Below are 23,658 nucleotides of genomic sequence, written 5' to 3'. Positions count from 1 at the left end.
GGAACAAAACAACAGCAGACTCACAGACTCCAAGAAGGAATAGTGGGTTACCAAAGGGGAGGGGGTGGGGAGGGTGGATGGGGAGGGAGGGAGAAGGGGATTGAGGGACATTATGATTAGCACACATAATGTGGGGTGGCACAGGGAAGGCAGTACAGCACAGAGAAGACAAGTGGTACCTCTGTAGCATCTTACTGTGCTGATGGACAGTGACTGCAGTGGGGTGTGGCTGTGGGACTTAATATGGGTGAATGTTGTAACCATAATGTTCCTCATGTGAAACATTTACAAGATTGTATTTCAATACCTCAATAAAAATATAATAAAATAAAATAAAGAAGCATAACACACCACAGATCCAAATTTAAAAACAGGCACATCATATTCAAATGATGGAAAGCAAAGATAGAGAAAATATCTCAAAAGCAGATAGCGGGAAAGTGACATTACACATTGAGAAGCAAATATAAGAAGTACAGCGCAGGTGCTGCAGAACTATGGAAGCCCAAAAACAACTGGCGTGACAATAGGACACCTCTGAAGGCCTTAACTCGGACCTTTGCACCCAGCAAAATACCTTCCAGGAATGACGGCAAGACTTCTGGTGTAGACAAGACAGAGCAAGCTCCCCGAGTTGCTCTTCAGACCCTGCGGGACGCATGGTCTTGGAGTGGAGTGTGGAACCACAGCCTCCCAACACCCCTTCGTGCTCTGAGACGTCGCAGGGCGGTCTTTTCCTTGCCCAGCCAGCCTGGAGCTGCGGAGATGCCCGTGTGACGTGATGCTAACACGGAGACGAGCATAAATCCGTGATAAGCGCTCCCCAGCTGGCCCACGATACCACCCAACCAGAAGGGCCCATGTTAGGCTGGTGGGAGCTCGGCCCGTGCCTCCTGCTGCCCAGCTGTTTGGCAGGCTGTGGTGGCCCTGACACCTGCTTTTGTGTCTTGCCAGCCTGGATAAGTCAGCATGCTAGGGCCACCTAAGGGCAGGTGACCATAGGGAGCTGCTGTTTGCTGGGGTTGGGGCACCCCCTGCCAGTATCAAGCTACTCATCTGTATGCCCACAATTCCCCAGCAAGCTGCTTTCTTTTCTTCTCTTCCCCACCAGGCCTGGAGACCCTCCACTCCCACACTGCTCTGGGGACCTGGGATGGCAAGCAGGCCCTTGGGAGGAGCCTGGGAGGCGAGGGCATGGGTGGGGCTGCTATCCTGAATGGGAGGCCCCCCCGGAGGGATAGATGTGTCCGTGCCCACCCCACCCTGCACCGGTAGGCAGGCACACCCTGCCTGCTCCCAAGGCCTCGGGCTATGGCTGGTGGATGGAGGCACAGCCCCAGAAGCAGGTCCAGGGTCCCCTCACCAGAGGGACTCTTTGCCGAGTCGTGCTGACAGACGGTCACCTGGGAAACGTACCACTGGATCCTGCTTCACACCACTGCAAATTCCAGAGGACTGGCAGACTGAGATGTAAAATCAGAGTGAAGTGGTGCTATACAGGCAATATACCAGCATCATGTGGAGTAAGACCAAATAGCAGCCCCAAAGGCCCTAAAGTCTGACATAAAAATCCAAAATTTCTGCATTGCAAGAAGTACCATCAGCCCATGACACACAGAGTCAGGGAGTGTTTGCAACTAGAGCCTCGGGAGGACCGGAGGCACAGCTGCAGCGACGTAGGAGCCCAGAAGGGCCTCCTCCTCATTCCAGCCCATCTCCTGGTGACAGTGGGGCTGGCGGGAGGTGGGGACAGATTCTGCCTCAGCCTCCCACGCCCGCACACCCTGCTCCCCAGGCAGGCATCTGTGCCAGATGCAGCTCCCCCTCCTGCCTCCATGAGTCACCCCTGACCATCCTCCATTTACCACTCATGCACTCAACCCATTGCACAAACGTTTGCTGAGTGCATAGTGGGTGCAGGTGCTGTCCAGGGCAGGAGGTGGCTGTGGCACATGCTGGCATAGCTGAGGTAGTAGGTAGGTTCCTGGGAGATTCTAGAGCAGGGAGAACATGGCCGTCCTCCTCTCAGGGTGCAGCAGCAGGCCGGAGGGAGCAGTCAGCGCAGTGATGAAGGGCTCAGCTCCTGCAGGACCCCTCATGAGCAAGGGCAGAGGTGACAAGCCCTCCCTCAAGTAGCCCTGCTGCCTGCAGCCCTGCCCACCTGTGAGCGTAGAGCCACAGCACCAGATGGGGCCTCACAGGACGCAGCTGCTGACTCCCCCACCATAAGACCTGTGGGGATGCACGCGGGTCTGCGCTTCACTCAGGATCCTGGACACCCTCCTATGCATTGACTTCCACACCAGGTTTTGGCTAAATGACATGGTACGACTTACCTCCATCTTGCAAAACGTCAGTACTTTCAAAGGTGTCCTCTCTCTGGAGGGTCATTTGGCAGGTTCTACCAACATTTTAAGCATGCATTTGATCCGAGACTCTTCTAGGAACTGACCCCCCCAGTTCTCTCATTTCAATGGAAGCAGCACAGGCATGTAGAGAGCCTCTGAGAAGGGCAGGGGGACATGGCGCTCTACAGCCACTTGGAGGCACTGGCCACATGCATGGACCCAGGCACCCAAAGGTGCCAACCAGGAGCCCTGACACAGCCTAGCTTGGGGACACTGCCACCATGTACCCATCTGATTGTTACCTTTACCCCTGCACAAAGGGATTTCTCTTTAGGAGCAGACATCACAGAGGAAGAGCTTCACTCATCTTCCTCTCCTCAGAGCTGAGGCCTCACCATGATCAAACTTCTTAAAAGGGTCCTAAGTCAAGGCAGGCTGCCCACATGGGTTGGGGACCCTGAGGATGAACTGGGCACAAAGCCGCCCTGGGCCTGTGTCCAGGGGCACATTCACGCCTCCTCTGTTCTGGATGTAAGCCTGCAGCCTTAAGACATCCCAGGACGGAGGACCCAGGGCTGGCCTCCCATGTACTCTAACCCAAGTGGGTCACCATGGCTGCTCCACCAGGCTGGGTCTCACTGGGTGGGGGTGGACACCTACACAACATGCACTTCCACCGCATTCAGGGCTGGACATCCAGTGACCTAAGTAATGGGAAAAGCTCAGCAACCGAAGGGTGGGAAAGGCACTGAAGACCCCCAGACAGGGAGGGTGGGAGGGGATCTGTGCAGTTCCACATTTCCAACAATGGCACGAAGGACAAAGTGCAAAGGCAGAGCTGCCTTCATCTGGGGTTCCTCGCGTCTGATTCCAACTGCGCAGAAGAAACCACAGGAGGCCAGAGGCCAGAGGGAATGGGCTCCCCCACCCAGAAACACAACACCAGGGACACAGGGTACACAGCACGCAGCACACATGTATTCAACCATTTATTGAGAACTGGTTAAAATTAAGGCACTCTGAGCACTTGGTTTCCTCGAGGTCACAAGTTCCACCTGTCCAAATGGCCTTGGACCAGGAAGGCCTTGCAGCGGCCCCAGGAGGGTCCCACTGGGTGAAGGATTAGATACACCTCCCCAAACAACCCCTGCCTCTTTCAGCTCGGCAACCTCAATTCAAGCAGCAAAGTGGCCTTCCACAGAACTACTGCACTGCTGCGAAGTTCATTCAAGTCCATTACAAAGTGTCCTTTATACATCAACAGTGGAAGTCAAAACTTGCAGGCTGCTATAAAATGCTTAGGAATGCTGTATAATACTTTGAATTGCTATGAAATGCCCAAGTCAGAGAAATAAAACCAGAAAATCTGTCAAAGGTTAGATTCTCAGTCTGAAAATTTCAGGATAGAAATGTCAATTCACATACAGAATTTAAAGAGTAATCAGTAAGTATGTCAAGTTGTCTGGATCATACCAGTCTGCCCGAGAGCCCCACCCACGCTGGGAGCCCACAGTGCAAGCATGGAGGTGGGCACGCTGCTCCTTTTACGTGTCTGCTGACCCACTTTCCCAAACTATGTTTTTCTAGTTTAAAGCAACAGGGACCGGTGGCAATGAAAACAAAGCACTGCTGCGACGAGACCGAGAGGGAACCCGCCCGGTACCCGCGTGGCCAGGCTGTGGGGCTTGCCCGTAGCTTAGAGACTTGGTAGTCATGGAACATGTACATTCCCTCCTCGAATTACCAAGAAACAAACCCAGACGGGCTGCCATCTCAGGAGAAGAAATACAGAAGCGGAGAGGACGGGGACAGACTGCTCTCAGTGCTCCAACAGCGCGCCGAGGCCCGGAGGCCCGGAGGCCTGAGCCAAGCAGCAGCTGTCGGAGCCGCATTTAGTTGTTTTCAAATCGAGCATATGGGTTTTCTTCCTTAAACAAACCTGAAAACAAAAGAGACTTGATTATTAGTGCACTCAGCCAATGGGAAACAAGTCAAAGACAGTAATACAATCGTGTTTTATGTGGAGCTTTATGGAGGCCGTAAGAAAAACGGGTGTTCTCAGCAGGTTCAAGTCCTATGCGTGATCATTTTTGGCAGTGTCAAACCACAGGTGCCTTTAAGATTGAAATAACATTTACTGGGAACCACAATTCTAAGAAAAACAGATCCTATGAAATAAAGCCTGAGTTAATATTAAGAAACTTAAAAGAAACATCTAAAGTCCATTTCTTACCATAGTAGTTGTCAAAAATAAAATCACCTTATTTTAAATATCCTTATAAATGTTGATTAACTTTGAGAAATACGACTACAAAAAACGAAGGTGGCCACCAATTTAACTGTCAAGTATTATGATACAACTGTAATAAAGCATGTATTTAGCCATAAAAGTCAATCTATGATGCAAAATACACAAAAACTAGGAGTTTTCTCTTTATTGCGGAAACACACACTCTCCCTGTCTCCTCACCAGAATCGTCCGGACCACTGCCCCACACCTAAAAGGACACTGCTTGTGTGGAGGGAGGGAGATGGAGAGAGCCAGCAGAGGGCGGGGCGGGCAGGGATGCCGCCGGGACTGCAGGCCTGGGAGGTGGTGCGTCAGTTCGGAAACAGGATGTCAGGCCAATGCCAAACACAGGTGGTCCAGTTAAAGTCTTGCTGGCAAAAAACCCCAGCCTCTAGACCTACTTCTAGTTTAAAGGGAAAACAGAGGTAAACTGTTTTGAAATGAGGAAGTCAAACATTTTCTAAAACCAAAAAAGGGCCTGTCTACACTGGCACTGTGCTGAGCCAGCATCCTCATGTGCCTTCTCCCTACTGCTGGACACTCCCCTGTGCGACCGAGGTCCCCAAAGTCCAGGCCCTTCAACGGGCTTTCTAAAAATGGGCACAACTTCACTGATGTGGTCAGAGACCAGAATAACTATGCAATGTAGGAATACACCAGTGGTAAGTGGGCAAACCAGCCGCCCACCCCAAGCCCTGACCCAGGCCCCACCAGGCCCCTCACAACGAGGTACAGGGGCCAGTGAAGTCATAGATCTTAAATGCTACATGTGCTTGGCAATAAAAGTATTTGGGGGGGGTGTATGCACACACGCACACATGTGCATGTGCACACATCTGGTTTGTCTTTTATTTACATTGATCAGATTTCCATTTTTAAATTAAATCTGCATTTAATCAGATGCCTAAAAGCTCCCTGACGCTTTTTGATTCTACAATTAGCTGTCCCAGCTAAGGGGGGCGCACACAGGCAGTGGGTGCCTGGGAGGAGGGAGGGTGCCATGCCAAGGCTACATAACAAGGGCCCGCCCGGCAGGTGCTGTGGGCAGGAGGAGTGGCCAGGAAAGGATGAGGGCTCTGACTTCACAGAACCGTGAAGTGAAGGCCATGCAGCAGAACAGGCTCTGACAGCTCTGGACAGAAGAGACCCAGCGCCAGGAGGGGTGGGCGGCAGGGAGCACCATGCTGTCACTGGTGAGGGTGAGGGCCACAGCACCTCGCCTCCAGATGGCCAAGGGGACCACTCCCACAGCCCAGCAACGCCGAGCAGCCGCTACATAGGGGAGAAAACCATGCTGTCCAAGGACTGGAAAATCAGTACAGAACGAAATACAGAAGACTTAACTCAGGCACTAAAAGAACAGTCACCTTCCAAACAAAAAAACAAACAGAAGGGGCCTCCGTTGGGTTAACTCCTTAAAAAAGGAATGTGGCCTGCGACACTAGGCAGTCAGGACTGACAGCAACATCCCGGAGGCGAGGGGTGGCATGGACGCCTGCAGGGCACCCAGGAGGGCAGTGCACAGCCACTGGCCTACTGGCGTTCCTCTGCTTCATGAGCAAACAGGCGGCCAAGAAGTCCCATTGGGGGAGTTGCAGGCCTCAGCGGATGAGCTCATGACAGGACCACAGGATAAGACCAGGACAGAGGCCCCTGGGTCTCGGGGGAGGAGCCCACAGACCACGGCCAGATCCCAAGGGCACTAACAGGACCAGGACAAGTTGGCATCAATTCCTAACTAAATGGAGATTCAACTGCTTCTCACCATATTTTTTTCTGATTTCGTCATGTCTTGACTTCATTTCTGCTCTCCTAAAAGACAAACACGTTGTTCAGTACCAGCACACAATGTCACGTGGTCTGCGGAGAGGCTGAGGGCTTGTTCCTGTTCCCCAGAACCAGACAGGTGGGGACCAGCTCGGCCAGTGGCCATACTCCTGCCAGGACAGCAGGGGGCGACCAGCAGGCTCCAGGAGCGGCTCCACCACCTTGTCACTAAACCCTTCATTCCCACAAAAGCAGTCCCAATGCTGAAATTGCCATTTTTAAAGAATCTTTTTCCACATAAACAAAATGCACTAATTGGTAAAAATCTTGTGCTCAGTTGGGAACATGCAAATGCTAGTTTTTATTTGGGGCACATGGCTTCAGGGTGACCGCACAGACACTCGTCCAGCCTCAGCCCCCACCAGCTGCTGGCCTGACAAAGCACCTCCTGGGGCCACGATGCCATCCCATGTCAGGGAGGACAGGGGACCTGCCACCCGCCACCCGCCACCTGGGGCTGGCCCACAGTGACGACACACACACTCGCCCAAGTGCCCTGGACCAGGCAGGTGCTGATCAGAGGACTGGTGACAGTCCTGAGACCCCATTTAGGCAGACAGGTGACCTGGATCAGTCCTGGCGGGGCTGCTGCCAGACCAGGTTCAAACCTGCGCCTCAGGGGCTTCCCAGGAGCAGACATGGTCGGCGGTGGCCTGGGGTGACCTGATAGGTCCCCACCACAGCTTGCTGCTCTTCACACCACAGCCCAGGACTCCCGCAGGACACACGACACTTTAATTTCTCTTGGTGGACAGTCCCGAGAGCTGTAACAACCATGTCTCCCCAGGCACAGTGCCCTCCCCTCTGCTCCCCTCCCACCACAACTACCCCTCTCCTCCTGCTTGGCCCCCTCCATCCCTTGTCCTCCTGCTCGGCCCCCCTTCCCTCCCCATCCTCCTGCTCAGCTCCCCCTCCTCCCACTGTTCTCCTCCCCTCCCTCCCCCTGTCCTGCAGCTCAGCCCCTCCCCTCCCCTCACCTCTCCTCCTGCCGCAGCCTCCGGTCCTCGCGCTCTCGCTCCACCTTCTCCTCGCTGGGGTCAGGCTTACGGCGGCTCCTCCTCCTCCTCCCGCACCAGCAGCAGCAGGCGGCCAAGCCCAGAAGCAGGGACCCCCCGACCACCGACATGGTGATGATCAGTGCCTGGAAGTTCACTGCAAACGACCGCACCGGAGGGCATCCCCTTTCAGCACACCTGACTTCCTCAAAGCTCACCACACACCAAAACAGACCGAGGTTACAGATGAGCTATTCTCATCTCGATGCTGGCGAGATGCCCCAAGCCAGAGAAGAGCCACCCAGAGAGGGTCCTCGGCTGTGCATTTATGTATTAGACTCTCCTGAAACACTTGAAATTCTTAATTTCCTGGAACTCATGGAAACGGAGTCGAGCCTGATGCAGCTTGATTTTTAAATCAAAGTCAAGAGCACTGTATTTATTTCCAGGGAAGTAAGCTCCCCACAACCTGCTTCTGCCAGGAGGGCCAGCCCACTGCCCTCCCTGCTGTGGGGCCAGGCACCTCCTGCCAGGCAATGAGCAAGCCTCAGTCCACGCCAGGCTGCAGCACCACCAAAGCGTGCCTGCTTTTGGGAACAGGGGCACTGCCACCTCTCGCTGCCCAGCAGGCCCCCACTGGCTGATTCCCGGTGCAGCCTCCAGGCCATGACTGCACGTGGCTGTACAATGCTGTGGGTCTCATCTGTCCTGGGGAGGGTGTCTGGTGCTCAGCCAGCCCCAGAGCTGAGGGTGGGAATTTCCTTTCACAGAATTACCCAAAATGCCCACCACTTGAGAAGGTGCTCAAAATCCAGAGTCATCAGAGAAATGCAAATGAAAGCCACAATGACAGGCTACCTCATCTGCCCATATGCTGGCAGGGACGTGGGTCAACTGGCCTCCCACATGGATTGGAGGGCACATGGCAGTGCTGGCAATGACCCAGACACCCGCCAGCAGCAGGACGGGTGAGTGACCGTGACCACCACACAGCAGTGAGCAGTCAGACAACAGAGGCAGGACTCCGACACATGGCGTCCTTTCCAGGAAGAACAGGGCCTGACGGCACCAACCCCGTGATGGGCAGCTAGTACAGCAGCTGCCCAGGGGCCCTGCTAAGGCCAGGCCGTGAATGCGGAACACGCCTACGCATTTTGCTGAGTGGGAATTAGATGTCTACTTAACATAAAACCCCGCTGAAGATACATGTGTGCATACATGTATGTGTTTACATCACAGGCTACAGCCTACACACAAGGAGGGAAGCCTACATGTGCGCACTTTTTACAAGTTATGCTTCCACTTGAAAACCTCTCGGCAGTTTGTGCTCAAAATGCCACAGGTTCCCTGGTCCAGGAGGGATCTCTGTGGACAGTGGGTAAAGAAGGTCCCACAGAGAAGCTGGTGTCAAGACAGAAGCAGACCAGTACGCAGTGAGGCCAGCAAAGCCTTCCTGGTGTGAGGGCGGCAGGGAGAATGGCCAGCTGCTGGGATGTAATGGGTGCAGGAACACACAGCGTGCACACAGACGCCCGGCATCCCAGGACCACACACCTACTCACACATACACAAACCTCTGAATTCTCTGAGGCCTTGAAACCCAAAATGAGTTGTTTCAGATGGAGGTTCTAGACTCTAAGATGGAAATTAGAAAAAAGGTAGAAAAATAAGGAATAGGCTGCAGACAGATCCAGATACAAACACAGAAAACGAATCATCCAAGTGCAGCTTCATGGAGCTAAGAGGGCAGCCTCTGTGTGACTCCCAACCTTGAAGAGGAAGGACTAATAAGCCCAATGACATATAGATGAGCTCCGTATAGCAAAACACACCATAAACTAACTTAAAACGCAAGCTAAAAACCAATGTGGATTTCACAAAGGGTTTCTGTCCTAGCGAAAGAATGCCTGTACAGGTAACCCTGTGCAGACAGGGAGGGGCACACGGGGAGATGCAAGAACACACCCACGCCGAGCGGGACTCTAGCTCGGGGAGGCCAGAGCCCCACAGGAACCCATAGTGGGTGTCAAGGCAGCATGTGACACCACTGAGATATGATGAGCCTAGACACCCAAACAGCAGCCTTCAACCCGCCCTTACCCCTCCACCGTCCTAGGATGGGGAGGCCCATGCGGAGCTGAGGACATTGGCCTGACATGGGGCTCCGGATCACAGGGCGCCACTGCCTCCCAAGAAATGTGTACTCTCACCAGCCTCCTGACTTCCTGCTGGGAGCCTCCCACTGCTGGAGTGCTTTCTGGCAGCTTATATTAATCGAACACAACCAGACTTGTCAAAGCAGCATTGACCTTGCAAGAAGCCAGCAAAAAAGACAACTTACCCCAGCAGACGCCCCAGCGCGCAGAACTCAGCTTGCAGAGAGAAGCAGGCGGTAGGATTTTTGTCACTGGGTAGTCCAAGCACATCTTGTCAGTGTTGCACCACAAACACTGAAAGATGTGAAAATCAGGTAGGTTAGAAATGGAATGCCAACAGCACAGAACCCCTGTCCTGCACCTGGCCCCCCAACCACCTCTGTGCGCTGTGCTGTCCACTCCTACCCCAACAAAGGTTCAGTGCTGCCTCGTGCACCAAGGCCTGGGCTCCCCCAAGCTCCTCCGTTAGGTGCCCTGACAGCCACACAGGCTCCGGCTGGTCCTCAAAGCTGCCAGGCAGCCCTTCCCAGGGCCTCCGTGCAGCCTGCTGCTTCTGCCTGGAACACTGCTCCCAACGCATGTGGCTCTCTTACGTCTTCCTCAAGGTCTACCCTGAGCAAGCTGCTGAACAGTGCCCGCACCCCCGTTTCCCCACTGCAGCACCCCTAGCACACTCGGACAGCATACCTACCTGGGCTGTAGGCAGGACAGCAGGTATCTGTGCACTTCACTGATGGACCCCTAGCTGGGGGACAAGGCTAGCCCACAGGGGCTCCTAAGGATTTGTGGGTGGACCTTGTGACCACGGCAATCATGGTGTGACCATCCTGCGTCTGATCTCTTCAGCTGCACGTGCAGTGGGCTATCTTAAAAACACTGCAGCTAAGGCTTCAATGCACATGCCCCAAACCTCAGAGCTGGAGGGAGCCTCGCAGGTGCTCCTGCCCAAGCCCCTGTAAGCGCGAGGGGTGCAGGGCTGACAGCACCCTTACACCAGTGCACGGGAGTGCAGGGCTTGGCAGGGCTGTGGTGCTCAGGGGGCACCTAAGATGCCTGCCAGGTCGGGCTCTGCCTGCTGTTTTAAATCTCAGGTAACACTGCTCCGGAGCAGTCTCAAGCACCCTCGTTAGCCCAACCACAAGAGGGAGCCCCAGGCAAAGGGCCACAGAAGGCTGTCTTCTCTCCCAGCTGTCCCCATCCAGGCTTCGCGGTTGCCAGCGATGGCCATGCTCCTGCACTGAGATGGGGCTGCTTCACTGGGAACTGCTGAGGAAGCCATGGCTGCCTGCAGGGCAGGACCTCTGGGCATGTGCTTCTGTTCCCACAAGTCCTCTGAAATCTTCCTAGCATCCTGCTCCACTTCTCCTAGATGGCCAGCCGCACACACACCTACGTGTTAGACCCCATGGCCCATCTGGAGGCGACCCCAGGAGCCCCAAGCCCAATCTCCAGGGCAGCTACTGCAGGGAAGCACCGCCCCCTTCCCTACTGTTCTATGAGGACAGCTGTTCGCTGCTTCACCCCAAATATGTGTGGTCTTGTATGGAGCCAGATATGTCTGGCCTTGAGAAATCTGAAAACACAGCATGTTGTACCCATGGGAAAGGAGCAAGATAAAGGCCCTGAAGGCCAGGCACCTGGCCATGAAGGCCACAGACATGCACATCTTTAATATTTACGCAACCATGCCACTGTAGCAGTATAAACAGTACAGCTTTATGCAGAATAAAGTGGCCTCTTTTAAGTACCCTCCATGATGATTCCCACTGCCTTCTTTGCTCTTCACGTTGCCCCAAAACCTCAAAGGCATCCCCTGGACCACGACACCACCCTCTTGCTCAAGGCCACACTGAAACTTAGAACAATCAAGATGACATCTGAACATGCATTTAACTCGAGTGAGCTATGGGTAGTCTGAGCCCGGGATGAGATGCCCTGTGAGCCTCTTGCTGATCTGATGGTGAGCACCCCCTCCAACTCTGGCCTGTCTCCATTCCCACATGAAGAGCCGAGGAGAACAAGGACACGCAGTCGGAAGCTTTGGTTCGAGGTTTATGGCAGACATTTTCCCCAAAGCCAAGCCTGATGAGAGAGCTAACTCATTAGGCTTGTCTGAGCAAAGCAGCAGCTAACAGGCCTCTGGGGACCCCCACCCTGCATTCTGGGGACCTGCCTGCAAAATGGTCACAGCCCTGTCCCAATGGGCCTTTATGGTCTAATGACACCAATAAGACAGCCTCAATCCCAGTAAAGTCATAGATTAAAGGCTAAATGTGACCCCAGCCCCGTGTGCTGCCTCCTCTGCTCCCCTGGCCCCACCCTGGAGTTGTACTACTATTACTGCTGCGTGTAATACTGTTATTGTTATATACATATGCAGGAAAAAAGTACACCACTGCATTTGTTGACAGACGAGTGAGAACCACATACTCACAGAGACATTTCTCAGGCACTCTTCACAGGTTCTGTTGGTGTTCTGAGAACAGGCTGTGGGAGAAGCACAAACAGGTCATGGACCCCGCAGCAGCCATGCAGCCACGAGGGCAGGGGGCACCCGGGAGTGACCCTCCGTCTGACTCTGGAACCATGGGGTGAACACCGTCTTGGCACCAAGCCTCTGAGGAACACACAGTGGGTACCAGCCCTGCTGCATGCACAGAGGACACGGAAGCGGCACATGCGGCTCCTGCCCACGTGGGGTCTCCCGGGAACGGTGACTGCCCACGGAGGGGCTTTCCGTCTCCCCGCAGCAGAGGCGGACCACGCGCCACCAGGGCTACACAGCACTCGCCTTGGAGCCCAGTGGTGTGAAGCCAGGTTTCTGCTGATGCTCATCTGAACTACTTTATTCAGCATGGCTGAACGGAGCCCCAGGAGGGTGAGGGAGACTGACAAGCCCTGCAGTCGGATTCCTGGCAGCACTGCTGAGGGCCAGGTCGCCGGTGGTACTCTGGAGGGAACAGTGCCAGGACTGGGCCAAGCGCCCTGGGGGCAGGCCAGCCACGTGCAAAGGCAGGGCAAAGGTCTCTGTGGACAGACAGGGTAAACTCCTGACCTAAAAACCCACTTCCTGGCTCTGTTCACACAAGGGCTGAGAAAGGGCAACACCGGCAGCAGAGCACCCAGGCCTTGGTCGAGCCACTGCTCCCCACCTAAAGGAGCCAGGCCTCCCTGGAAAACGGCTGGTCCCAGAACTGAGGCTGAGAGGGGACCAGGGCACCTCAGAGAGCCTGCTGTGCCAGCAAGTGGCACAGACTTACAGATAAATGGCACAAGGACCCAGGAGCTATCTCACCGGGGGTCCTCCTTGCCCTGATGCGACAATTCAAAATCCAAGTGGGCGACAGCAAGGGACTCTAGCCACTGAATGGGCCACAGTCTCAAGCTGACACGGGGTCAGTAGAGAGGGCCCAGCGGCAAAGGGAGCAATGAGGAGCCACCCATCGAGGCTGCCAAAGCCGCTGCGCGCATCTGGGGGCGACAGGATGCTGCCAGTCGCAAAGCAAGTGTGCTGTCGCTCAGCAAGAGAAAACAGCCCCTTAAAGGGATCAGAATATCGCCACGGTACCTGTGACACAACGGGACAAAGTGACAGCACACGCCTGCTCAGGAGCAGGGAGGGGGAAAGGGTTACGGGAGAGAATCCTGCCCACCAGTCGCTTCCTGAGGACACACCACAGAGCTGCCCCAGGTGAACCGGACTGAGGTCCCATGGCTTGACATGCCATACCCAAGGGGTACAGAGACACTGGGAAACCGTATGCCTGAGCACACGGCCGGCCAAGCAGTCTCCCCATATCACACCCGCGGCCACTGCCCAGAGCCTGGCCATTCCAGTGTTGTATGTGGGAGCGTCCTCAGCCTCTGGAGCAGAGCCAGAAAACTCCAGGGTGGAGGGCCGCATTTCAGCCACCCCAGGGTGGCCAGGCAGCAAGCAGGTGTGCAGACGTGAGCAAAGGGGCTGTGGCAAGCGCTGTGAGAGCAGAAAGTGATTCAGGCTCACTGCACTGTTTACTCCTTCACCCCTCCTGCAGCTTTGACATTTCCAGACAAGCCAGGCAGGGGAAGCACAGGGAACCTGCACAACGGCCAACCACACCCACTCTCGTGTCCTCTGAAAAATTCTATAGGAAAGGTTGTACTTCCTTCTCGTCAGCCTTAACAAAACAGCCACAGGAAGCAGGCGGTGATCTACAGGGTCCTTTCCAAGGGGATTTTCATTTTCAAGGTCCTTCTCGTAACTGGTCTCACATGAACTAAAAGAACTAAGTTCCAGAACACACACCATAAACCTTGGCCCTGCAGGCCTCGATTCCAGTCCCGCATGAGTCAGCAGTGACCAGCCTTCCTCCGGCAGCACAACTGCCAAGAACAGGGCAGGTTTTCAACACGGGCAGAAGCTCAAGAAGAAACAGACCTCGTGCGGCAAGCTCGGGGCCTAGAAAGGGCACTCCAGGCTCCGCGCGCACGGGCGGCGGTCATGAAGGGAAACACTCTGACCATTTGCTACTACTGCCAACACACTGTTGCACTGCCCCAAGAGCCACTTGCTGTGTGGTTTAGCTGGTCACGGGCACAGATAAACTGTGTGCTGAAAGCCAGAGGTAGGGAAAAATATGCCCTTCTGTTTCTGAAGTCTAACGCTGTGAACATGAATGTCCTGACTTCTGAAGTCCTGTGATCAGAAACTTTCAGGTTGGGTTCTACTTACCAGTGATTGGAGAATTTTCTCATTCAACTGGAATTAAATGCAAAAAAAAAAAAATAGCTTCTCCTGTTAGGATGCACAAACTCGTGACCCACTTCCAAGTTCTTTCTTAAAGTTTCAGGCGAGTCCATTAAGTACAAAAGGCTGGAGCAGGGCAGCTGGCTGTGGCCCCAGCAGATCAAGCTCCTGAATCACGCACTGTGCCCACATTGCAACAACAGAGGCACAGCAAACACCTGTTGTCACTTTCACGTGGAAAACTCATTTAGACAAAAAAGTCCTGGCCATCTTCCTACCTCAGAAGAAAAGAGGTGAAGAGTGCAGAACAGACCCTCCTTGACTCACAGTTGGGTTACAGCCCAACAAACCCATCAGGGGATGAAATGTGCTAAGCTGAGAAGGCATTTGCTACCGACTGCACATCAGTGAGCCTAGCCACCCAAACACGTTCACAACACCCAAGTGAGCCTACAGCTGGGCAAAATAATCTGACACAAAGCCTGCTTTGTACTGAAGTGCTGACTATCTCCTCTGATTGACTGAATCCTGGACTAAAAGTTAAAAACAGAGTGGCTATATCGGGACGGAATGCTTTTAAACATATCAATTGTTTACCAAGCGACTGTGGAGAGCAATGACTTGCTGCCACTGGCCAGGACCACAAAAGGGTTATACTGTATGCATATCACGAGCCTGGGAAAAGAGCCAAATTCAAAATCTGATGCATGGTTTCTACTGAGTATGTATCACTGTTGTACTGCCACAAATTAGTTGAGAAGTCCAAAATGGAACCATCTTAAGCTGGGGACCATCTGTATATTAAAAAAACAGGTGAAATAGGTGAAGGGGATAAAGAGGCACAAAATTTCAATTATAATGTAAATCAGTCATGGGAGTAACAATACAGCATAAAGGATATAGTTAATAATTCTGTAAGATTTCTCTGCGTTAACAGATAGTAACTGCACTAGTTAGGGTGAGCAGAAGAAAATTAAAAAAATTTTAAAAACAAACACATGTCATGTGTATACATACCACAAACAGCATGACTAATATCCTCACGAGGAGTACACATGTGGTGGCATTCAAACAGCATGACACGGAGCACAACTCACACTGAATACACACAACAGTGTGGGAGGCCTCAGCCCTGAAGCAGCGCCCCTCCCCAGGTAAAGGCCAGCGCAGACCCTGGGCACCTGTGCAGTGAATGCCAGCACAGCATGACACAGCTCCTCCCACCTGACAGTGCTGCTGATGAGGGAGACCACAGTCCCCCGGCCCCCCACCCAGGACTTGGGCACACCCTGGAGGCCAGCAGCTACCACGAACAGCAGCAACTGGGAGCAGCTTCCTTCCACAGGATAGAGGGGAAGCTGCTTTACCCTGGAATACTACTACCGTTATGGTGTAATTCCCAAACCCTGAAAGTCACCCCCTGCTCCTCTCACAAGGGGTCTCTGCTTCAGAATCCAGGGTAGCAGGAAAAGCAAAGCAGCCAAACACACCTTAGCGCATTTCCAACAGGCCCACTAGTTACCTTACGCAAAGCACACACACCCGGTAGCCATTGGCAGAAATCCCTGTGCAGAAATCACTGCACGTTTGTGCTTAGGACTCAGTTTAGACCAAAAGGTCCCTGAGCAGTGCAACTGGACCGCTTCGTGAACAACGGGAAGGCCGCACAGCGACGGTCACAAACACACTACGAAGTACACGCAGTAGATAAAGACACTTTGGCGGTCCTGCCCTGGAAGGAACATTCAGCAAGGTCACAAAGAGGGAAGGTGCTAAAGAGAACCTGACCAAGCCTGGCTAACAGAGAAAAACACCAGCCCTCAACCCGGGGCGGTCAAACCTATGCGTAAACGCCATCAAATAGGTTAAGAGGCTCACCCGTGGCTCCATCAGTCACAACGAGTAACCCCTCAGGTGTTCCACACACGCCAGCCAGCGGGACATTTCTGAAACTGGTCCAACCGCTTACACCCTTCCCCGATTTCCACGAGGCCCACAGGTGGAGGCCCAGCCAAGCCCCACAGGAAGCCACCCTCTGGCAATATTCGTTTCTGGGAACTTCTGGAATCCACGTTTGGCCCTCAAGTCACGTACTTTCCTCTTCTAGTCCGCCCCTCTCTCACTCACCCGCTCACCCAGCCAGCTGTTTGTTTCTTGGTCGCCCAGAAACTCAGCTCCTCAAAGACAGTACCTCTGTCTGAACGTTGGTCACCACCGAGACCCTTGCACCTCACAGGTTAATAAGAAAGGTGGGATGAACCAATGAAGCAGCCCGCCCGGGGCCTGGGCCGGGCAGAAGCGGAATCCGAGGACTTACAGGCGGCAGTTGCCGCCTCCTGGGCTTACGGCCTGGCATATTCCCAAGCACCCCTCGCCTGCGGAGGAGCCCAGAGACCAGCCCTGGCTCCCCCAGCCGTCCAGCGGCCGCCGGGACACCACCAACCGTCGGACACAAGCAGGGCGGTCAGCTCTCCCTCCCGCCCCCGAGTCTATACCTGAGAGCCCCGCCGGGAAGGCCGAGGTGCGGCGGCGACGCGAGAGGACAGCGTGCCCCAGAGGCCGTCCCCGCCAGCCCCGTCCCCGCCGGCCCCTTCCCCGCGCCCCTCCGCCGTCCCCGCCCTCACCCGCCCTGGGCGGCTCCTGCGCCGCGGCCGCCGGGAGGAGGAGTAGGAGCAGCGCGGCGCCGCCGAGGGCCAGGCCCGCGCACAATGTCCGCCTGCGAGCTCCGCGGGACGCCATGGGCGCGACTCCGCCGCTCGCTCAGCCGTGGACACACGCGCCTCGACTCCAACGCTGTCCAAATCGGACACAGCGTAAACAGTATCTGTCCGGAAGCGCCGCGCCGGAAGTCTCCGGGTAGGCACAGGCGAGTGCGCAGCCGCGGCCCCGGCTCGCCCCGCCCCTCACCCTGCGCCGCTGGTGGACCGCGGGGCCGCCTTGGGGTCAGTGCGCCTGAGCAGCTGGAAGGTTTCCTCCCACCCCCTCGCGTCAGACAGGGAGGCGGGGCTGTGGGCGGGGCGCGGGAGCAGGTCCGCGCCGGGCATCCCACGCCCGCCTGGACCTGGGCCTGCCTGACGCCGTCGGCGCTCACGTAATAGCGCTGAGGACGCAGGTCCGCTGCACTTCAGCCCAGACGCGCTCGCCCGGCTTCAGACGTTCACGTAAATCCTAAGAGGCTGGGCCTCCCGCTCCCGTTTTCTCGCGGAGTTGCAATCCCGAGCTCCCCGGGGTTGGAAGGTCGCGCCCAGATCCGTCCCCACCCGTCCAGGGAGCCGCCGCCCAGTGCCCCCTCCTAGTACTGGACTGCCGAGGTTCAGGAGTCCTTCAAGTTCAGGAGAGGAGGTACCAACTTCTTCGTAAGGATGCCTGAAAAGTGATAAAAATATATAATGCAGGAGTCCAGGGCTCTCGTTTTAAGATTTCCTTTCATAGACAGAGTGTTAGAGGCATAACACTAAATGTGATTTATTCCCAGAGGAATGAATGTACTGAAAAAAAGCCCACGTGGTGAAGTACATGCCCAGGCTGGGAGGGGGAAGGAAGTTGAGAAGGAATGGGCTGTGCCTATTAGGGGAAAAAGAAGTTTTGAACCAGCCAATAAAACTATGACAAAAGTAAAAGCCTAATATGGCTATAACTTGCCTAGGCAGCACCCTGGAAAGACTGAACCCTGCGGTACTCAGCGGGCGAGGAACTGGGGGAGGGACTCGCGCGCCAAGGAATAAGCTGCTTCTCCTACCTGCCCTGAGCACGCCTGCTCACCAGGCACCCGGTCTTGCAAGACCTCCATTAAAGCCTCGCTCTGCTGTTCTCTTTGTCGCAGGTCCAGTTACTGAGATTGGACCAGTGAGCACGTTTCTCACAGTTGTGGAGTGGGGATGTGGGAATCCTTCAGGGAAGCTGGAGACCAACCTCCTAAGCTACCTCTCACTGGGGCTGTGTTGGGGGATGGGGTGGGAGCCCAGCCCTTCCCAGCTCAGGAGGAGCAGCTGGTGAAGTCTGTAGGGATCCCATGGCTGTCATAGGGGAGGTGTCTGCCATTGATGATCCTCGAGACCCCAGCAGTCATTTACTGGGTCACGTTCCACTGCTGTCCCAAGCCTACCTCAGCCCATAAGGGAAGCAAGGGCTGCGGTGAACTCCGGGCAGCAGCTTTGCAAGGGTCTGATCCGGGGATCTCGCCAAGCCTTAAGGATTCAACATGCTAGGAGTCAGTAGTGAGGCCTCTAAAACCTGCACTTCCTCTTCCTGAGAGGGCCTCAAAGTAGGTTTTAACTTGCACTGGCACCCTGTGGCCAGTGTAGGAAGACCATTTCCCAGGGCATGGTTGGTCACTGTGTATGTGCCTCCTTTTGAGGTAGAGCAGGGACATGGGACAAGCATCGTGATTGGCTTCTGCCTATGATGAAAAATGCTGAGAGGGTTAGTACAATAAAAGTAGGAGAGACTCCATCTCAAGACTAAGATTTCATTTTAAAACCCTGGAGTTAGGGGATAAGATTCCTAACATACTTTATGGTAATTAGCCAATAACTGATCCTATCTCAAGGCAGGGCAAGCAGTCCTAAATGATATGTCCCCACCGCTTGAGGGTCACCACTATCTTGGAGAACAGGACTAATAGATTCCTTGTGTCAAGTTTATCTAGATTCCTTGTGTCAAGAAAATCTAGAGAACAGACTGGATGGTAACATACTGTCTCTCACTGGAGACAGACATCATGACCATAGCTTACACTCCCCTGGCCCTTTACCCCATTCTTGAATCCTCAAAAACCCAAATCCTAAACCTTTAATTGCACCTCCTTCTCTGAGGTGGCCACACTCCCGTCTGAGTTTACCTGACTTTCTTGTTGCACAAGCCCATTGCACTTTGTCTCTACTCTTTTTCATGATAAGACAAGAACTCACCGACCTCCACCTCCAGAGGTGTCTCTGTCACTTTGCTATTTCACTCAGTTTTCTAGACTTAAGCACAATCTTCTCTCTTCCTGTCCTACTTCAGACAAGTAGGGAAGGGCTACTGAGATCTCTGATTTGGGCTTGCAAGTTCCTGTCACCTGGGTGACCCAGATGGAATTGCAGCTCTATGATGATGCTCTTTAGCGGCCTGCTGGGAAATCTCTTTGCTTTGGGGAGTTCTCAGAACAGAACCTCACTCCACCCGGTGCTCTGCAGCTCCCCCACATCCTGGGTGGTGGGGGCTTAGTTCCCAGGCCCTGCAGATTCAAGCTGGCACTGGACTCCAGAGAAGCCTGGCTTTAGGAGTCGGCAAGGGATCTGCCCTATGAGCAAGAATTCAATGAGCGTCCCTCTCCTCCCTCTGCTCTTCCCTGCTCTCTGCTGCCTCCACAACTGCTGCCATTTGCTGCTACTCTCGCTTTAATGAATTCCTTCTTACCTACACTCATCCAACCTGTTCACAAATTCTTTCTCGATAAGAGTCAAAAACCCTCTCCCAGGCTGAGGTCTCACCTAGTGCGCAGGGAGACCACCCTGGACTGGATTGCCCAACAACACTGATGGGCAACAATGGAAGGCAGCATCTCCTCATCCATCCTCATCACGCAGTTATGGAAAGCTGGACACCAAGGGGTTCGTGAGCACAGATGGTCTCAGAGCCAGAGGAAGGGCACATCAGGGCCGTGAGGCCGGCGTCCCAACCCTGCCAGTTCCTACCTCTGTGACCTCAGCCAAGTTACTCAGGCTGCATGAGCTTCAGTGGCCAAGGCTCGGCTCACAGCCCTGCTGTCCACCCCAGGATCACAAGATCATGCACAGAGTAGTCTGAGGCCGCAGGTCATGGCCCAGAACTAGCATCCCAAACTTCCACTTGAGGACAGATTCAGTTAGCTCAGGTCTCCAGGGTGCTGGCCTGGCGTTGCTCAGAACGAGGTTCATGACATTATGGCAGTGCCTACATCAAAAGCTTTAATGAGCATGTCTTTGACTTTGCCCCTTGTAAAGTGACAGTTCTTTTCTGTCCCTGTGAGGCAGCAAAGGGCCCTTGACCACAATAAACTGACCCATCTCTTCCACTTCAATATAAAATACTTCATTTCTCCATTTGGATCATCTGTTATATAAAAACATGTTTAAAAACTCTCTTGCCTTTGGAAACAGAGTAAACCAGCAGCCTGAGTTTAGAACTGTGGCCCCAGAAACCAACCATTTTTCACCCTAACATACAACCACACAACAATTTAATGAAAGTCGAAGGACACTGGACATTTTTGCACATCCAACAAGACACTGAGAACTACTACACCTGAGACAGCACCACCGGCAATGGCACTTGGAGTTGCAACTTGTAGGGCACTCGACAAGACGGAAGTTCAAAATATACTCAGTAACTAGATCCTAAATTCCTGTTTTAAAAGGGGAGGACAGGGCATCATTATTTAATACACTGGATTGTCAAAGAGCATCAAGCTCTTAGGAAAGACACAAACAACACATTATGAGAAAATGCAAACTACAGTGATTTTTTAGAAAAACAACAATTACTGTTTGCAGTCTGGAGTTAAAGGAACATATGGTTTTTCCAAGAAGAAAGATGGTTAAGAATGAGACTGGCACAATCACAATGGTGTCAATGCAGGAGAAATGATCATTGAATTGAACCACATGGAAAGGGCTGCCCAGGAGCACACACTGGCGGGTGGGCCGAGCCAAAGCCCAGTGGCCCTGGAATCCCAGGCCCCCACCCCAGAGTTATGCAGACCAGAGTCGCCAGCTGGGCATTTTCACCGCTGTCAGTGTGCTGTCTTTTTTTTTATCATTAAACATGCAATTCCTTAGTCAGTTAAAGAATTGCTTCCAGAAGGGCCATGTAAAAAGAGCAAAGCTGCTCTCTGGGAGGTTAAATCACCTTGATCATCAACATTGGGAGATGTTTCCAGCTCTGGAGAATGAACACTGGAAGGGTTGGGACTTTGCCCTGCCCTGGAGGGCTCTGGACAGGTCTGGGGTTGTGCTTAGACTGGCAACTCTGGGCAGAGAGAGGCAGGGGCAGGGGAGCCCATTTGCCAAGGTACAGAGTGGGCATCACGGGTATGTGGGATGGCTCTGTGGGGGTGAAGGCGGCTGTCCGCTGTGTGGGTTTGAACCTGGACCTGTCCCCGCCATGCCAGGCCTTTGCAGGCCCAGAGACTTGCCCTGTATAGAGGCACACAACACAGGCAGCCCTGGCCCCCGTCCCCTGGGAGAGGCCTGGTTCCTGGAGTGCTCCCCGTGCCCACCTCACAGCGTCCTCGGGGGCAGGTGGAAGGGGGCTCTATTGCCCACTCCACCCATCCCTTGACAAGACAGAACACCGAACGCAGCCAGTGAGAGATGGGGCCGACCCTGGACCCCAGGCTCAGCAGTCTCAGCCAGCTCCCCTCCAGCCCCCCACCCCAGACAAGGTGGGAAGGTTTCAAGAGGATTATTTGCAAACTCCCAGAATATGTCACCAAACCAGGAACAATGGCCTGAGGGTCACTGGCCATGCAGTACTAGTTTCTGGAGCCTCACCCTGGCTTCAGCAGCCTGGCTGAGAGGATGGGGAGGGCAGCGCTTCCATGCCCTCTGCAACACTGCCCTCCCAAAAGCTCCTGGGCAAGCCCGGCAGCTCTCTGGGCCCCACCCACGGGGTCTGCGGAGGCCCCATTCCCTGGGCGCGCATGGTTGAATCCCTGTCCTTGGGAACCAGTTCAGCCTCAGCCTGGCTCCAAATGCGTATCTGAAACCACCAGAGGGCCGAGAGCACTGCCGGAAGCAGAAGCCCTGTCTCTGGGCGTTTCTTCAGGCCGCAGACCTGCGCTGCTGGAAGGGAACACCAAGTGCCCTAGCTGGGGGGGGTGGGGATAGGAAGAAGGGTCAAGGTAGGGAGTGGGTCAAGCCACCAACATTTTTTTACCAGGCAGGGACACAAGGATGCCCAGCATTGTAGGAAAGTAATCCTGTTGTTCAACTGGGTTTTAACGTTTTGGTTGGATAAAATAAAACCTGATTTTTTTCTTAGGCATGGAAAAATGTGGTACCACAAATATGGTAAAAGGTTGATCTTTGACCATTCTGTTTCAAATACACTTGTTTATGAGTCAGACAGACTTGGGGTGGAAATGAGTGACGCTAGGTGATTGCTAACAGGCTGGGGACCCAGGTGGGATGACCCCGGCCCAGGGGGAGAGGTGTAGGGCCTGGGCAAGAAGACGCCAGGTGGAAGGGGAGGAAACGGACAGGAGGGGCAGGAAGGGTGGTGCTGTCAGGGCAGCTGGGCTGGGCCAGCGGGAGCCCCACCCACTGCACCTGGGAGCAGAAACAAAGGGCTTCCTGGGGAGGGAGGAGGGCAGAGGGGCCCCAGCAGAGGGAACTGCTGACAGATGAAGTTTAGTGAGTGGTACTCAGTTTTCTGTATTTGCCTTCCCAGCACGGGCCATTGGTCATCTTCCCTGTCTGTGCGGTTACTGTGTGTGGCTGAAGGAGGGCAAGGGAAGCATCTGTTGGTGCCACAGTTTTCTTCCCAGGGACTGGCACGTAGCAGTGCTCCATTCGTGATTTTTGAATGAATTGGGCGATTTTTAATCAAGAGCTATGATGAGATTTTAATAAAGAATTAGATATTTTTAGGGAGAGAAAATAAGGGCAAATATCATCTGAAAGCACAATTACGTACACGAGTACAGATGTACAAACACACTCCTCTATGTTCACACTTATCTGCCCCTCTCACATCTGCCATCTGGAGATGAGAGAGCAAGCAGTGAGGTAGCTGCAGAGGGCGTCAGAGGGTTGGAACCTGGCCCTTTCCTGGGGGATGGGCTCTCACTGGCCGCACCCAGAGCCTGGCCCACACTGGGCCTGCAGATCGGTGCCAACGGGCAGGCACTCACATGTCCCAGTTACCACTGCTGGACACATACACACACCGTGATCACACGAGACAAGGCCGATCACTCTGGTTCACTCCACCACATGGCCCTGGATCAGGGTGACTCCCAAGCCATCCCAGGTGTCAGTACATGAGAAACAGACCTACTGTAAAACTCCCTCTTGGCTTGCCTTCTGCTACCCCATTCTTCAAGAGCAGGTGTAGACACCAGAGAGGAGGTGAGAGGTGCCCGTTTCTGACAGCTGCCCCATGTGTCCTGACAGCTGCCAAGGATGTAGGGCAGGGACAGAGGTGGAGAGGTGCCATGTGTGCACAGCCAACAGGGGAGGAAGGAGGAAAGGAAACAGAAACCTGAGCATGGTCTGAAGTTGATGTGGGTCCTCTGTGTGAGTAAAGAGCAGCAATGGACATGTGGGGGACATATGGCAGCATAGAGCCCAGC

General features: G+C 54.1%; 1 protein-coding gene across 1 annotated transcript; it reads right to left on the bottom strand.

Annotated features, from left to right (window-relative positions):
- Positions 1-3,324: 3,324 nt before the first annotated feature.
- PTTG1IP (PTTG1 interacting protein) lies at positions 3,325-17,203 on the bottom strand. Its single transcript, XM_036994815.2, has 6 exons — positions 16,967-17,203; positions 12,051-12,103; positions 9,802-9,910; positions 7,443-7,617; positions 6,404-6,450; positions 3,325-4,287 (listed from the first exon to the last, which is right to left on the bottom strand). The coding sequence occupies exons 1-6, from the start codon at positions 17,079-17,081 to the stop codon at positions 4,241-4,243; spliced, it is 546 nt and encodes a 181-aa protein (XP_036850710.1). The 5' UTR covers positions 17,082-17,203; the 3' UTR covers positions 3,325-4,240.
- Between the last annotated feature and the right edge of the window lie 6,455 nt (positions 17,204-23,658).

Source organism: Manis javanica, chromosome 3 (genome assembly GCF_040802235.1).
Source record: "Manis javanica isolate MJ-LG chromosome 3, MJ_LKY, whole genome shotgun sequence".
NCBI lineage: Eukaryota > Metazoa > Chordata > Mammalia > Pholidota > Manidae > Manis > Manis javanica.
The sequence above is the reverse complement of the archived record's forward strand: the minus strand, read 5'-3'. Positions and strand labels throughout refer to the sequence as shown.